Below are 17,806 nucleotides of genomic sequence, written 5' to 3'. Positions count from 1 at the left end.
TCCTAAAAATTAGGGGGCGACTCTAAAAAAGGTCCTTTAGAGCACCATTAAGTGGTTGGTGGGTTTTTCCGACTTTCCCGGTACGATTCACAACCGTACTTCCCCGGGACACCTCCCTCCTTTCATGAGGTATGTGCGAGTCGGTTAAACTTAGAATTTCCCAACGCCCGCTACAGATGGCGACTCTATTGGGGACAATCTAAGGTTCTAACCATAAGGGTTCCAATATTGTTTGCCTTGTATGATATAAATTGTTTATGTGATATAAATTGTTTATGTGTTTAAATTTTCACAAAATATAACTTCATTCATGCATGCATACTCCGCCACTCCTGGCATTTATTTTACACTTTGTTCCAAGGGTGACGACGCGCGATGAGCTGCGGTCACACCTTCACTAAAAAACCCTTTAAAATATTCTTTGGAGGTCTCTAAGGTCGAGTGGGTATGCGGTCATCCCACAGCCTTAGAGAACCCACCCCCAGCTTGTCCGCTCGGGTAACCGATGTCATTCGTTTGAAAATCACTCTAGAATAATTAGCGTAGAGCGAAGCCAAATCCTTACTAATATAGCGCATACTGACCATAGACCGGTTTGGGTATCTCAGACCTACCTAAATCGGACAGGAAAGACACCTTACTGTGCTCGGACGGTGTAAAATCGAAAGGCACTGCATCCCACTATTTGCTATTTGGAAGCCTTATTGTGCCAAGTGTAAAACAGATTGTTGTTCCTCGGGGCAGGGAACTAACAGTATTTTGTCTTGCAGATGTCTCATGATGTGCAGTTTGACATGGTTGTGGGTCCACCACCGGTTTAGTGATATGGTGGAAGGGTTTGACTGATGATCAGAAGAAAGAAATTAAAAGTTATGTGGGGCATGAATATGGTTGGGGATCCGGGTTTGCTTAAGATCATTACTGGATATTGGGACAACAACAGAATGGTATTCAGATTCGGAGAAATAGAGATGACTCCCACTTTAGAAGAAATTAGAGATGTTCTGGAAAGTGTAGGAAGTGCTAACAGATCCAAAAAGAAACCAGCACAAAATATCCTTATCCCTCACAAACCTACCCCAAAAGAAATCAAAGACATTTTCGCTGTCAACAAAGCCAATTGGGCAAAGGGACCCACTATAGCCTTCAGGGAGTTGTATGGGAGGTATGCATCCAAACAGGGGTACGAGGACTATATCCTTGAGTTTTCATCACCCCAATCCTGGGAAGCCAACCGAACATTAGCATTTATCACTTGCCTGTTAGGGACCATGGTATTCCCGCAAAATGCCTCTCTAGCTATTGACACCCGGGTTGTCTTTGTTGCCCATGCTATTCTTAGGGGAGTCACAACGAATGGGGTTACCAAGTATTTTGACATCACCCCTATTATTCTATTAGACATATATCGAGCTTTAGGAAAATGTCATGACCATTACTACTACTTCCAAGGGTGCAACCTCCTAGTCCAATGGTGGATACTGAAACATTTAGATAGGAACGGCTTACCTACTTGCCGAGATCCGGCCCTAAGAGAGGATGATTTGGGAGTCACGCTACGCCTTGTGGGGTTCAGGATAAAAAAGGATGGGCCCACATCTTTTCCAGATAAAGAGAGGAACACATCAGATGGAGAGTGCCTGATTTTCATTCCAAGATTGTTTGTATTAAAAATGGTAGGCGTCCATATCTACCACTTATGGGCATTAGAGGGTTACGCGCCATTCATTCCTCGGGGCATGAGGCGGAGTTTGTTCCAAGTGTGGGTAATATGGGAGAATTTGTACGAGATTATGAGGAAGGACGTATCCATAAGATGCTCAGAAAGATTGGAAGAATGTGATAAGAGAAGATGAATTGGACAAGGATCCAAACAACCCAAGTCATGATGAAAATTACTACGAGTGGCTTAGGGCTGAGTTAGTTGATACTGCCACTCCATGACCATATCTGTACAAGTTCCCCAAAGATAGGAAAGCTGCGAATGCAATCCAAGTTAGGAGAATGAAACGACGAATAGAAGGAAGAGAAATGGATCATCAAGCACAAATAGAATATGATCAGAAGATAATTGAAAGTTTGACAGATAAGGCAGATGCTTCATTGAAAAGCTTGGAATGGCTTGACACCTTTGTTAAGAAAGCCATAGATACGGGATCGTCATTGCCCGATGATCAGATGGGTCAATGGATCGGGAAAGCATTGATGCCAGCACATGTAGCCATTCAGACTGCCCTTCAGAGGGCCAAAAAGGCGCGAGATGATAGAGAGCAGATTTTTGTCCGTGAAGTGGACTTTTCTTGATTTTATTTATTTTTAAAGCCTTGGAATCCTACTTGGGATTTTATTTTTTGGGAACAATGCATTTGTTTTACATATGGCACAATTTTGCTTCATATGCTAGTAGCCTCGGAGCAACAAGGTATAGGAAAACGAGTTATATACTGCCTAAATGCTTATTTGACATAACTGTTCTGTGTGAAAAATCATATACATTGTCAAAATTCTTGAATGATTCACATTCCGGCCACTACCCCAAAGAAAAACCAAGGAAATAACCATCAAAACAAATTTGTATCCACGTTAAAAGGTTGATTTGCTAATAGGAAATGGAGACTCCAGACAGCATGAGTGCAACTTCGCCCTATGTCAACCTAGTCAGTGATGACGAGGGCACAGAAGCAGCAAGTGAGAAAAACCGACAATGGGATGAAAGAATGGCCTTAGCCACTGCTAGGATGAAAGAAGCAATGCAAACTACAAAGGCGGCCAATGAGAAAAAATGAAAGAAGCGGAAACCCTCCTAGCTTATGTTAAGGAACTGACAAAACAACATTCCGCCAATCGGGTGAAATGGGGGAAGGCGCCTGGAGCACCACTTGGGAGTTAAGTCCCGCTCAGCCAACAAGAGAGACTTGACCCTATACCTTATGGGGAAGATGAGCTACTTATCCCCAACCTGAAGACTTATGGAAATCCACGCGACTCCCAATTCGAGGAGCCTCCTGTCTCCTGCACAATTGTCCTTCAAGGCACAAGATCGCACAATTGGGGTGCACCAGTAGAACTGTCAAAGCAAGAACTTTTGGAAACTTTGGGAAGCATTGGGGTGTACGCATAAAGCCCAAACTTGCTGCCACCATGTGCTCCGTCTATGGGTTACAGAAAATGCCTCTACCACCGAGGACAATCGGGTTACACCGCTAATGAGTGTGTAGTATTAGAAAGAAAGCTTATCCAATGGATCGATCAGGGCAGGATCAGTCAACTGTGGGGGGCCCACTCTTTCTTGACCCATGACCAAAGAAGAAATCACCCAGAAAGTATATCAAAGGTCAGGTTCTGGAGAATTGATTTTTCCAAATTTGAGGAGTCATATGCTAGGATTCACTCCTTACTGTGCAGCGTGAAAAAGATAAGGGCAGTGCCCCAAACCTACCAGGGTCACCCAGGATCCTCGGAAGAGAGAATTTGCACGTATCACCATGGCCGCCCGGGCCACGACATTGAAGAATGTGTGGACTTCAAGCTCGAATTAGAGCATCTCGTGAATGAAGGCCATGTTTGGATTGTCGCGGGAAGATAAGGACGGAAGACGAAGGCCGAAGAAGATATGAAGACTTGCTTAGTATGGTTGGGTAGAAAACATAAGTATCCCTTTACTGCTTTCAATAAGATAAAGTATCTTTTTCCTTTTTTTATTGTAAATGGAACCATGCCGACCTGACGTCCCATTAGGGATACGTGGGAAGCCTATATAAGGCCTGGTCAGTGTAGAAAATTAAGTTTCGGGTAGCATAGGAAAAAACCTTTCTGTGTATGCCTGAACTACGGATGGACCTGATTTCCCTCTGGTGGGATACGTAGGCAGTCTATTTAAGACTCGGTCCTTTTATAATAAAAATTTAATTTCCCCTTAGTAAAGGATGGGTAGAAGCAAATCAACCATACAAACTTTTTACCCAAGCCAGACCAAAATACCCTGGAATGTGAATCAATCAAGGAGTTGAAACAAAGTATATGATTCTATGTGCTATAAACTGCAAACAACGTGATATCTTGTGTTTCGTGCTTAAGCCTGACGCTAACTTAAAAGCTTTTGAGTTGTTTTTCTCTTATAGACAGGGGTCGATCCGCTGGCACCAGTCACTCGATCAAAAGCTGTTGCAGCGTCCTTAAACCCTCAAGAAGACAACATGCCTGAAACTCCACCACCAAACATGAATGCTTTAGTATAAGGTACCCCAACCGTGGACATAGCCGGAATGCCTACGGAAGAGGCTGTCAACCTACTAATGAGACAATTGGCTGAGGCCAGAGAAGAGGCGGACCGCCTAAGAGCCGAAAAAGAAAATACCACTAATGCTGAGGCTAGGAGACCTCCACCCACTTTCCCAAACTTGGATTTACCAATTCTTGATCACTTTCCTCAAACCCAGGCTGGGGCTCCCTTCCAGACTCCATTACGCCGAAATGCCACCCATGTGGGGAGTTCTTCCCACCATACCCCGGCTTTTCAAACATCGGCTCGCGTAATAAATGCAAATGCTTATCAAGCCCATCGGGCAATAGGGGTTCCAGTGACTCATCCCACGCAACCAAATGTCACCTTCCAAGAGCATGTCACTCATATTGACTCTTCGCCAGAATTGGAAAATATGGAAATGTTCTTCGAGGCCAGAATAGACAAAATAGAGAAAGAGATGGGCAAGAAGATTGTCGAGCTAGAGCATGGCTCTAAGAAGAAAGAAGGATTGAGGTATTCTGACCTGTGCATCCACCCAGACTTGGGTCTGCCGGAAGGCTTTAAGATTCCCAAATTTGACCACTTCAACGGGTCGGGCAACCCCAGAGCCCACCTAAGGGCTTACTGCGATCAGCTGGTCGGAAGTGGCAGAAACGAAGCCTTTCGGTTGTTTAGTCGAAGTCTGTTAGGGACAGCTATGGAATTGTTCATCTCTCAAGATATTAGCCGTTGGAAAACATGGGAAGAAATGGTGAGATCGTTCATGGAAAGATTCCGCTTCAATGTGGAAAACGTACCTGATCGTTTCTCGCTAGAGAAAATTCATTAGAAATCAACTGAAACCTACCGAGAGTATGCTAGCCATTAGAGAGATGAAGCGGCACGAGTACAACCTCCCATGACTGAAGCTGAGCTGGTAGCCGCATTCATACGATACCAAGAAGCCGATTGCTTTGATAAGATGATAACCATGAAGGGGAGCTCCTTTGCAGATATAGTTGCTGTGGGGGAAGATATCGAAGATGGCCTTAAAACTGGCAGGATTGTTAGTGTACTAAACAGGCCAGGCGCGCCGGGCACCATGAGTGGCAAAAAGAAAAAAGAAGACATAGCCTGTGTTTCTAGAACTACTAGTCCAAAAAGTCAAGGAAAAGAGATAGTCCACAAAAATCCAGATAGCTACCAATCAACTCCACCAACTAAATACACAATCACCTCACCCCAATATAGCCCAATGACTATGTGCTACGCACAACCTGGCTACTCAGCTCCACAACCAAGCTATCAAATACCAGCACCGCGCAACCGAACCCCACGACCAAATTATCGAATGCCAGCACCTAATAACCAAGCTCCACAAAACCAAACTTTCCAGAACCAGCCTCCACCGGCAAACTATGAAATGCCTCAAAGAAAACCTACGAGAGCATTCACTCCTCTGCCGGAATCAAGGACAAGCCTATTTGCCAAACTAAGGGATGCCGGGCGAATAAGTGCCATCCCACCAAAACCTGCTAACCCCGCTGATCGATGGTACAGGCCGGATCTCAATTGCGCCTATCACTCCAATCAAGCCGGCCATGCCACTGAATATTGCATAAACCTGAGACACAGGTTACAGGACATGATTGACAATCGAGAGCTCGTCTTAGAACCAACACCACCAAATGTAGACACAAATCCGCTCCCAAAGCATGGGGAGAACCAAATTCACATGATAGAGAGAGGTGATGAGTGGGAAGAGAGCCCAGCTAAAATTCGTTCAGATATGGAAGGGTTAGAGAGCACTGTCACCTCATTGTCATTACAAGAGCGAAAAGAAGTGATAGACCCTTTGATAAAGGGATCCGAGATATCTGCCCTAATTGAAAGAGAGCCTTTTGTGCTCAGGTACCCCTCAACTGTGGCTCGAATTCACAACGAGCCCTTCATACTCAGAACATCAGGATCAATTGAGAATGAGCCCTTTGTGATCAAACCACCACACCAAATGATGATCAGCAAAGATAAAGAAATAACTGTTGTGGTTCAGGGTATGACCAGGTCAGGAAGGTGTTACGCCCCAGAAGAACCTGCGCCCGGAGCACCTCGTCACGAAAACCCTTAGAAGAAACCCATAACTGAGGGTGAAGCTGAGAACTTCTGGAGGCAAATGCCGGTCAAGGATTATTCGATCGTTGAGCACCTGCACAAAACTCCTGCAAGGATATCAGTAATGTCACTATTACTCAGTTCATCCCAACACCGTTTAGCCTTGATGAAAGCCTTGGATGAAGTCCAAGTACCTGCTGGCACCACGAGCGAAACATTGGCCGAAATTGTGGGGTATGTTGTTCGGGCTCATAGGCTGTCATTCTCCGATGATGAATTACCAAGGGAGGGGAAGTCCTACAATAAAGCCCTACATATAACAGTCAAATGCCATGATAAGATTATTCCACAAGTACTGATTGATGGGGGAGTCAACGAATGTATGCCTGTGACGACTCTGAAGCAGCTTGGATACGATATTGGTAAAATCCGCCAGAGTCGGACCAACGTAAAGGCTTATGATGGTGCAACCAGTGACCCGATTGGGGAAATAGATTTACACATACAAATGGGCCCCGCGGAGTTCGTGGTGGAGTTTGTCATTATGGACATCAAAACAAGCTATAACCTGTTATTGGGACGACCTTGGCTGTACACCGCTAGAGTTGTAGCATCTTCGTTACACCAATCTCTCAAGTTCATATGGGATGGTCAGGAAGTCGTAATTCACGGCAAAAGAAGTGTCCACAATTATCCAGATAACTCTGTGCCGGTCATAGAAAGATCACTAACAGGCGTTGATTTTCACACTGTTGAGCTAGCCGTGATAAGTTGTAGAGGAGATGATGAAGATATCCCCATGCCACCGGTTTACAAGATGGTTGCTACAGCTATGATGAGGAATGGGTTTGAACCCGGGAAAGGTTTGGGAAAGAACTTACAAGGAATCACAGAACCAGTAAGTATTAAATATGGGAGGTACCGGTTTGGGGTTGGATACAAGCCATGTCAGGTAGAAGAAGAGGAAGTAGGGTATGGGCCAAGAGGTCCCATCGAAATGAGAAAACCATTCCCTCATCTCTACCAATCCTTCATTACATGCCCATTGAGCCACAACGGTGGAGATCCAGAAGAGGGTTTGAGGACGCTGTTCGGAGAAGGAGAATGTGCAGCCATCATCAAAGAATGCTTTGAAGCATCAGAAATTCGCCCTGCTGAACTAGGAGAAACAACATGTGGATGGACTTCTACACCATTGTTCACTCTGCGATAGAAAGAATGCTCATTTTCAGAAAATGGCGGAAGTCGGCTTTGAGGCCCGGCTTATGGCCTTTTTATGTTTTCTTATTTCACGTGTTGTTTAAATAACAGGAAATGGCTCGATGTTCCATTCCGAGTCAGGACCGTCGTTTGTACTGCCTTTTAAATTTCAATGAAAATGCCTCAAAGTTTGCAATAAAACAAAAGTGTTTTACTTCGCCTATATAAGTATATATATAATACAACTATATATTAATGCATAATTAAGATTGCGTCTACATGAATAACAACCATGGTATTTTGTTTTACAGTAATAATACAGAGGCCACAAATAATGTCATGACATGTTACAAAGCAAGTGAAAATGACGATCAAGGAGAAGAGACGACTGAACCAGAGGGGTTAATAGATGTCGAAGAAGAATATGAGAACAGACCCACGCCAAACCTAGAGGAAACAGAAGCAGTTAATCTAGGAAGTGAGGAGTTGGTAAGGGAGACCAGAATAAGTGTGCACTTGGCAGAGGCCGAGAAGGAAGGGTATCGGAGTCTACTAAAAGAGTATGAAGATGTTTTTGCTTGGTCATACACCGATATGCCGGGTTTGAGTAAGAATATTGTTGCCCACAGGTTGCCAATCCTTGAAGGGTTCTCCCCGGTAAAATAGAAAATCCGACAACCTAAGCCTGATGTTAGCATTCGGATTAAAGAAGAGGTAGAAAAACAGATTCAGTGAGGGGTCGTTGAAGTAACACCATACCCGACATGGTTAGCGAACATAGTTCCAGTGCCAAAGAAAGATGGGAAAATAAGGATTTGCATGGATTACCGTGATCTCAACCGCGCTAGCCCGAAGGATAATTTTCCACTCCCAAATATTCATATACTCATTGATAATTGCGCCAAGCATGAGGTACAATCTTTTGTGGATTGCTACGCCGGCTATCATCAGATATTGATGGATGAAGAAGATGCTCAAAAAATGGCATTCATCACACCGTGAGGGGTATATCATTATCGGGTAATGCCTTTCGGACTCAAGAATGCCGGCGCCACTTACATGAGGGCAATGACCGCCGTCTTTCATGATATGATGCACAAAGAAATCGAGGTGTATGTGGATGACGTCGTTGTCAAATCCCGAATAGGTGAGGACCACCTCGAACATTTGCGGAAATTCTTTGATAGACTCCGCAAGTACGACCTGAAGTTGAATCCTGCAAAATGTGCATTTGGAGTGCCTGCTGGAAAGTTACTAGGATTCATAGTCAGTCGCCGGGGTATCGAGTTGGACCCCACCAAGGTCAAAGCAATCCAAGAGCTACCACCTCTTAGAACAAAGAAAGAGGTCATGAGCTTCTTAGGAAGATTGAATTACATTGGACGCTTCATCGCCCAGTCCACAGTGATCATAGAACCAATCCTCAAGCTTCTCAAGAAAGATGCTCCGACCAAATGGACAGAAGACTGTCAGAAAGCCTTTGACACAATCAAAAAATACCTGTCAAATCCACCCGTCTTGGTCCCGCCAAGACCAGGAAGTCCTTTGCTGCTATACATGTCAGTATCAGAAAATGCTTTTGGATGCATGTTAGCACAAAATGACGAGACAGGTAAGAAGGAGAGAGCCATCTATTACATCAGTAAAAAGTTCACGCCATGCAAATCCAGATACTCCTTGGTGGAAAAGACGTGTTGCGCCCTAACCTGGGTATCTCAGAAATTGAGACATTATATGGCTGCTTACACGACTCATCTGATTTCGAGAATGGACCCACTAAAGTACATTTTTCGCCAGCCCATGCCCATAGGGAAACTGGCCAAATGGAAAATGCTTTTGAGTGAGTTCGACATCCAGTACATTGCACAAAAAGCAGTCAAAGGGAAGGCATTGGCAGACTTATTAGAAGGAAGCTCGGTAGATGACAATCCCGTACCTTAATGGACTTACTTCCCAGAAGAAGAAGTAATGACAATTGAAGGTGAAGAAAGTGAAGACGAATCAGGATGGAAAGTGTATTTTGATGGAGCGATCAATTTTAAGGGATCAGGAATCGGAGCCGTTTTGGTTTCAGACTCGGGCCAATATTATCCAGTAGCAGCCAAATTAAGCTTCAATTGCACCAACAACATGGCTGAATATGAAGCCTGCGTCTTGGGTCTACGCTTAGCCCTCGACATGAATGTGAAAGATCTTCAGGTAATTGGCGACTCAGATTTGCTAATCCACCAAGTTCAAGGAGAGTGGGCCACCAAAAATGAAAAGATCATACCATATGTCGGACTTGTGCAAAGATTGGCAGACCGTTTCCAAGAAGTCAAGTTCAAACATATACCAAGAACTCAAAATGAATTCGCCGACGCATTGGCAACGATAGCATCCATGATCCAACATCCAGACAGTAGATACATTGATCCTGTCAAGATCGAAATTAAAGATCAGCCAGCCCATTGTGCTTTTGTAGAAGCTGAGATTGATGGAAAACCTTGGTATATGGACATTAAGATGCTCTTGGAAAAAGGAGAATATCCCGAAGGAATCACTTTAAATCAGAAAAGGACTATCAGAAAATTGGCAAATGGTTTCTTCCTCAGCAAGAATGTTTTGTACAAAAGAACTCTAGATTTGGGATTGCTTAGGTGTGTTGACTCTTTCGAAGCTACAAAACTGATTGAAGAGGTGCATGCTGGAACCTGCGGGCCCCACATGAATGGGTTTGTGCTAGCAAAGAAAATTTTGAGAACAGGCTATTATTGGATGACCATGGAAAATGACTGCAGCAAATTTGTCCAGAAGTGCCACAGGTGTCAGATTCATGGGGACTTGATAAAAGTTCCCCCAACAGAACTAAATGCTATGACATCGCCTTGGCCATTCGCCGCTTGGGGCATGGATGTCATAGGACCAATTGAGCCGGCCGCGTCAAACAAACATCGTTTCATCTTGGTTGCCATAGATTACTTTACCAAGTGGGTGGAAGCAGCATCTTATTCATCAGTGACAAAGAAAGTGGTCACAAACTTTGTACGCAACAACATCATATGCCGATTTGGCATCCCAGAATCAATCATAACAGACAATGGGGCTAACCTAAATAGCCATTTAATGAGAGACATGTGTGCGCAGTTTCGGATCACCCACCGGAATTCAACCGCATATCGACCGCAAATGAATGGGGCTGTAGAAGCCGCCAACAAAAACATCAAGAAAATCCTCCGAAAGATGATTGATAACTACAAAGATTGGCATGAACAATTGCCTTATGCATTGCTGGGATACCGTACTACGGCCAGAACTTCGATTGGAGCCACTCCGTACCTGTTGGTGTATGGCACCGAAGCAGTGATACCAACCGAAGTAGAAATTCCTTCGCTTCGGATAATACAGGAAGCTGAGTTGGACGATGCGGAATGGATCCGTAAAAGGTATGAGCAGCTGGCTCTAATAGACGAAAAGAGGATGATCGCTGTTTGCCATGGTCAATTGTACCAGCAGAGAATGGCGCGTGCTTTTAACAAGCGTGTGAGAACTAGAGTGTTTCAAATTGGGCAATTGGTACTCAAACGAATATTCCCTAATCAAGAAGAATACAAAGGGAAGTTCGCACCAAACTAGCAAGGGCCTTATATGGTACGGAAAGTGCTGTCAGGAGGAGTCGTGGTCCTTGCTAAAATGGATGGTCAAGAGTGGCCAAAAGCGATAAATTCAGATGCCATCAAAAGATACTACGTGTGAAGAAGAAGATTGATGGCAAGGATTCAGAGTTTCCATAGTTTAGTTGTTCTTTAGTTGCATTCCCTCTATGTGTAATTTTGCATTTCTTTTAGAAAACCAAATCCAAAATTATGTACGAACTACGCAAGGACCTGATTCCCTATACTTATAAGGGGATACGTAGGCACTTTTCCAAGCTCGGTCGCTTTAACCTAAAAATTCAAATTATGTATGTTGAACTACGTCACGACCTGATTCCCACCTAAGATACGTAGGCGCTTGTTTGAGTTCGGTCCTTCCCAAAGAAAACTCCAATATGCTTACCTCGAACTATGTTTCGACCTGATTCCCGAAATGGGATACGTAGGCGCTCTCTCGAGCTCGGTCATTTCAAACAAAATTTCCAATAAACCTTAGGAAACTTCAGAAATAATTCAGCAAGTGAGCGAAAAATGGTCCCACAAGGAAACTGGGGCAGAATTTTTGAGAAGGATCTCAAAAATTCCTCAAGCACGGTGAAATCAAGAAGTAACAAGTACACACTTACACTGGGGCAAAAATTTTGAGAGGGTCTCAAAAATTCCTTCGACATAGCGAGACTTGAGTAGATGCAAAGACGTATATAAACTGGGGAAAATTTTTTGAAAAGGATTCAAAAATTTTCACTAATCAAAGTCAAGAAGAAGAAGAAGAAGAAGAAGAAGAAGAAGAGACGGGAGACCTTGCTTAAGTAATTAATGTCATGACACTAAAAGGGCGTATATAAAATATTACTTTTCAAAACATGTATGTGTATATCTTCAAAAGCAAATCATCGCATAAAACTTTCCTAAAGGAAGAACAAAAGATTTTAAAGAAAATGAGCATCCTTTCCTTCGAGATACAAGAGGAAGAAGTCCATACGCATGGGAGGCGATCGACCATATAGGAAACTGACAAATCTTTCTGTGAATGCAGGAACAAACAAGCATGGATGTTTTACACTAACACGTTTGCTAGAATGTTCAAAATAGGGTAACGGTGGCAAGCAAAGCGAAGAAAAGCTTCAAGGATAGCGGCACAAAGAGCGCGCAAAAGGGTAACAAAATCCGTCCCAAGTGAAGTTTTCATTACACTGACAAGTTTGTCCATTTTGCAGAGCACAATAATTTTGCAAGAGAAAAGCTTTTAAAAGACTACTGGGACATATAATCACGGTATCACAAGCCGGGTTTCCACTAAAAAATAGTTCCTGTATCAAGGTATTGAGACCCCGGCCTAGACGTCGCATGGCTTGCCTTGATACATTAGCTGAGTGGACGTCCAAAATTCAAAGAAAAAAGAAAAAAAAAAATCAAAATCAAAATGACGCGTTGATAGCGGGATTGAATGCCGTTACTCACAATCGAGTCTAGTCCTTTTGGAAGATGTAAATCCTGTCGACGGGCGGGTATTCTTCCCCGAAGTCAAAAAAGGAAGGTGTAAGTCTTGCCACCGAGGTAAGCTTCATTCCTCAAAATGAAGATATGGATTAGGGGACTACGTGCTGAAGGGGCTGAGTCGCCGTCCATATATATAGCCAAAAATAGGTAGCGTAATTCCGAGCTTGATGTCCGCAATCGTTGAAATACGAATGTGATTCCTACGTCAAGATTTGCGGTCGCTATTGCAGTCTATTTCAAGTTAACGAAATCATGATTCAAAGACAGTGGTAGTCATGAGAAAAGGCTCCGCCTTTGAATGTGCCGTAGTTAACTTGAAAATTCTAACTAAATGTTGTAATTCTGGACACGGGGGTTAGCGGTCATCATGAAAGGAATATGATCCCGCACTCGATAAGCGATCCACATTTAGGTATTTTTGACTATAGGTGATGTTAGACCAACGGTATACCGCGGTCACCGTATGCGGATAACGGGATGGGCGACACCAGATTTGGACAGTCGTTGCGATATGCAATCATGATGTGACACCAAATTTTTTAGCGTAGCGATGTCGTAAGAAACAAAAACGGCCCCACACGAGAAAACATGGGTTTCATAATTGACATATCGAGTTACGAAAATGACAACCGGACTGGGGTGTGTAGGTTCGCAGAAATGCGGTATAGCCCGACCCAGATCCCAACAGAAGTTATCATTTGAACGATGGAAACATCTGACAACGACGAAAAAAAACGGTCAAAATATCGTGATTATTATCCATAGTAGATTGCTTTCAAAAATGTACACAAAAGCACACACTTACAGGAGAAAGAAAGAAGACAAATAAATGTCGACAAGGACGAATGTAGTGGTACGGAGTGACGACAATGACAACAAAATGGCGAAATGCCGCACAGGTATGACTATACTAAAATTAAAATTTTTAAAAGACTAACACGCAGGGCTCAGCGTTTGGAGACGGGCTAGAAGCTACCAAAGGTGGAAGCAAGAGCCGGATCCAAAACATGCGGAGCATACGTGGAACTCTTTCTTGGGCAACCGGTCAAAAACCGTGTACGAAAGTCAAGCTTTCTACACCAGGGGTTGAAGATCGCTCCAAACATCAACACTAATAAGCCTTTTTAATGAAAAATCGCCTCCGTCTCGGATGAAACAGCCAAGGAGGCTCCCACATAAAGGGATATTCCTTTTCGTGCTATCGAGTCGAACTACAATTGGCCTGATTCCCAAAGCCAGGGATATGTAGGCTACTCAAGTTTCGAGGCTCGGCCATATTCCTATAGTTATCTTAGGACATTCCGAGATAACTTGAAGAAACTCCTATTTTATATAGTCCTCATAGAGTCAGAACTACAAATGACCTAAATTCTCACGTAGCCTGAGATATGTAGGAAGCCCAGAAACCAGGGTCCGGCTATACTTTTGAAATTTTATGCAAAAAAAAGCTGTAATATCTTTTATTCGGTGAAAATTAGGTTCGTCAAATTCGCAGCTCAAGGATGGCCTTGCCATCCTTGAACTTCGAAGGGGCAATTGTTGACACCCAATTTTCACCGCGTAAGACGTATAGTTTAAATTTTCATATTTCCTAGTCCAAGACGGAGTAAGGATGCCTTTTACAAAAAAATAAAATAAATTAAAATCCCGAAAATTGCAAAAATTGACGTTTAATTATTATTTGCGTAAAATTAACAATTACAAGAAATTATGAGTTATCTCTTTTTACAAATTTGATTTTAAAATATACATTCCATTCCATCCAGCTCGAAAAAATTGTTAATTTAAAACAACGTATGAACTACGGCACTTTTGACCGCATTTTTTCGCATTTTTAAATATTGATCGGAATCATGTCAATATTGGGCTCATTTTGAAGCTCGTATTTTTAAATGACGCGTTATGAACTTTATTTTTATTTTTACGAACTTACGTGTTAAGTTTTATACAAATACATCATTTTATAAAATTGTACATGTTTATTTAAGTTGTGTGCAAGGGACCTTTAAATATTGTTTTAAAACTCAAGGGGGGGTTTTTTTTTTTTTAAAAAAAAAAAAAAAACTTGCAAAATATTTTGTTGGGGGGGGGGGGGGTATATATTACGTAGAGGACCAAAGTTGCAATTGAGCAACTTTGGTCCCCTTCTATTCTCGTCTGTGTATCTCTCTGTCTCTAAGCTCTAATGGTGATTTCTAGGGTTCTGGTTTCGCGATCTTTGTCATGGCCATTTCATGGCTGCTTTCAAGTAAATTCTTGAGGGGTTTTGCTCCCCTTATCTTCCTAGCCCTAATGGCAGGCTTATTTTTAAGTTTTAATTACGTTTTCATGTTCGATTCAAAGTCTTAATTGGGAGTTTACTCTTGTTTTCTCCATGTCATAGGAGCCATGGACAGGGGCCTTTGAGCCTGCTGTTAACTTGGCACTATGACACACAATGGAGGGAATTAAAGGGGGAAAGCCCAAGGGATCCAAATCGGTTAGGGATTTTGGGAATTCTATCCTTTAAATGTACTATGTGAACTTTGTGTTGTACTGATTATGGCTGCTTGTGTGACTCACAATACTATCTTAGTATTTCCTATTTTTGCTAAATTTTTATTCGGATTTTTAGGGTGTAATCCATGAGATTTTTGTTTTGTTGTGTGATTTGTATAAATTCTGATAAGGTTATAGTACTGTTGGTATGAATTTGTGGAGAAATAGTTTTTTCTTTTATTAAATTTGAATTTGTTTGATTTAGGGTTTGAGAATGAGGGGGAAAATCTGTTGAAATTCAGGTTTTACCTCTTTTGTCCCTAAGTCCTACTCCTATTACTATATATAGAGGGTCTTATGACCATGGAAGGATCCGGAATTTTTCTTTCAAAAAACCCTTTGAGTATCAAGAGTTCTAAGAAGTCTTAAATATTCCTCTCCATATACTACACAAATATCTGAAAATATTACTACTATACTATATATAAGAATGCTATAAAAGGTTACACTACTTTTGGAATAGAGATTTATTACACAAAAAAATACAAAAACAAGGTTGTTTTAAAGTTTCTTTGGGTGTGGATATTTGAAGTGTTGATTCAACCCCTCTCCTTTGATCTTTTGGTTGCCCAACAAAAAGGTAATACCCTATACTAGTTCATTTTTTTTTCCTGTTTTCAATCTATTTGATGCACTACCTTGTTCATATTTGATTTAGAAGTTGTTTCAAGTTGTTTTTTATTTTATTTTATGTAGCTTGTGTATCTGAAATAGTGTTGTTTATGTTAATATAAGAGCTGATTGGCTACTGTTTTATTGAAACTTTAAGGCTACTATGTTATAATGCTAGTATAATGAGGCTTATAAGGATTTTAAGTATCCATTAATAGGTGATAAGGTTAAAACAAGTTAAGAATCTTTGCTTCACTATTCTTCCACTGTTGCTCCTACTTGTTTTGTCACCTTGAAACTTGCCCTACTCCCCTTGAGTGTGCTATTGTTGTTTTGAGCATTGACATTTGATATGCCTTGCACCATCACTCTTATAATTTCTAAAACTATTTGATTCATTTGTTTCTGTGACTAGTTGAGTTGTTCTGTAACTTTCTTGCGTTATATGCATTGAAAATTGACATTAAGTTCCATTATTATAGAAATCTTTACTTGCTTGATTTTCTTTGGCTTGTAACTGGAACTTGACCTTGAAATTGGGTGATTTTTTTTTTTTGGGGGGGGAGGGGGTTTATGGCTCGCATATAACCTGAATATGGTGTTTAGAGTTGAGGTTATTTGAATATTACAATGTATATCAAGTGCATATGGAGGGTATGCCCTTCGAATGGTTTTGCTCCTCATATTTTAGTAATATCTTGGTAAGTATATCATGTATACACAGCTTTGACACTTAGAAAAATTTGAGAAGAAATGGGGGGGGGGGGGGTAGTATACTAGCGGTATGTCAATGTATACGCAGCTTTGACACTTATGAAAATTTTAAGAGAGAAAAAGGGTTTGGGCCTCGGGTCAGTTGTTAGCATCTCTATGCTTGACTTAATGTTACTAGTATTTTGGGTCTTTTTTTTCTTTAACTTGGCCCCTTGATTACCTACTGTTATCAATTATAATAAATGGGCTCGGCCCAATAATGTTGTGATTCATGTTTGGCTATGTAATAATTATTCTACTTGGTTCAAATTATGAATGTATACTAATATTGTGTATACTCGTTTGCATCCTTGTCCATCCCAAAACCCATTGGTGGGTCCCCACGGGGCCCACTAATGCATCTAGATCGAGTCGAACAAATTCGAAGCAAATGGAGCATACGTATGGACTTAGGGACCAACTTGCATAAATCTTTCGTTTGGGCTTCGTCGACCCAAAATCCTTACTCTCTACTTTATGCGATATCCGTATTTGGGCCTTTAAATTTAATATGTTGGAACCCTTATATGATTGTCATACAATTTAAAGTGGTAAAATTGATTTTTAAAATCCAACTCGTGTGAAAAAAATAATAATAATAAAAAAAAGGACCAAGAAACTATTTTGGACTCAGAACGCTGGACTTTGGTAAATTATTGGACTAGATTGACATTATTGGAACTTTGAGACTGAACTGCCTGGGACCATTTTTGGACTGTTTTAAACTCGCGGACTGATTTTTGATATTAAGGACTTATGCAAATATGTATAAAAAATAGGGTTGAAATTTTGGTTGGAAAAAGAATATAATTGATAGATTAATAACATAGCATAATTAATTACGGTATATATGTGTGTATATATATATATATATATATATATGTATACATATATGTATCTATGTATACATATATACATATATATGTATACATATATACATATATATGATAAAACTATTTTCGTAAAACTATTATCATAACTTAAAATTCCTTTTTTCAAAAAATATATTTTTCGGGTGGACTTACTGTCACGACCCAAACCGATGAGCCGCGACAGGTACCTGACCATTACTGGCCAAGCACCCCTATGCTTGCATCTACTTCTCACTGACTATCCTGGGCCCATGTACGATCTGTAACTGTGCTATACTGTCTCCCGAACAATCAACATAAAAGACACCGTACCGGAAACTCACGGCCCACGCATACATATAACCATAAACACTGAGAGT

The 17,806-nt window shown here is 41.6% G+C and overlaps 1 protein-coding gene across 1 annotated transcript; it reads left to right on the top strand.

Annotated features, from left to right (window-relative positions):
* The first annotated feature begins 4,265 nt into the window (after positions 1 to 4,265).
* LOC132061252 (uncharacterized) lies at positions 4,266 to 5,075 on the top strand. Its single transcript, XM_059454100.1, has one exon. It carries the CDS (start codon positions 4,266 to 4,268, stop codon positions 5,073 to 5,075), a length of 810 nt encoding a protein of 269 aa, XP_059310083.1.
* The last annotated feature ends 12,731 nt before the right edge of the window (positions 5,076 to 17,806 follow it).

This window comes from Lycium ferocissimum, chromosome 6, assembly GCF_029784015.1.
Source record: "Lycium ferocissimum isolate CSIRO_LF1 chromosome 6, AGI_CSIRO_Lferr_CH_V1, whole genome shotgun sequence".
Classification (NCBI taxonomy): Eukaryota; Viridiplantae; Streptophyta; class Magnoliopsida; order Solanales; family Solanaceae; genus Lycium; species Lycium ferocissimum.
This window is presented reverse-complemented; position numbering and strand designations above follow the sequence as displayed.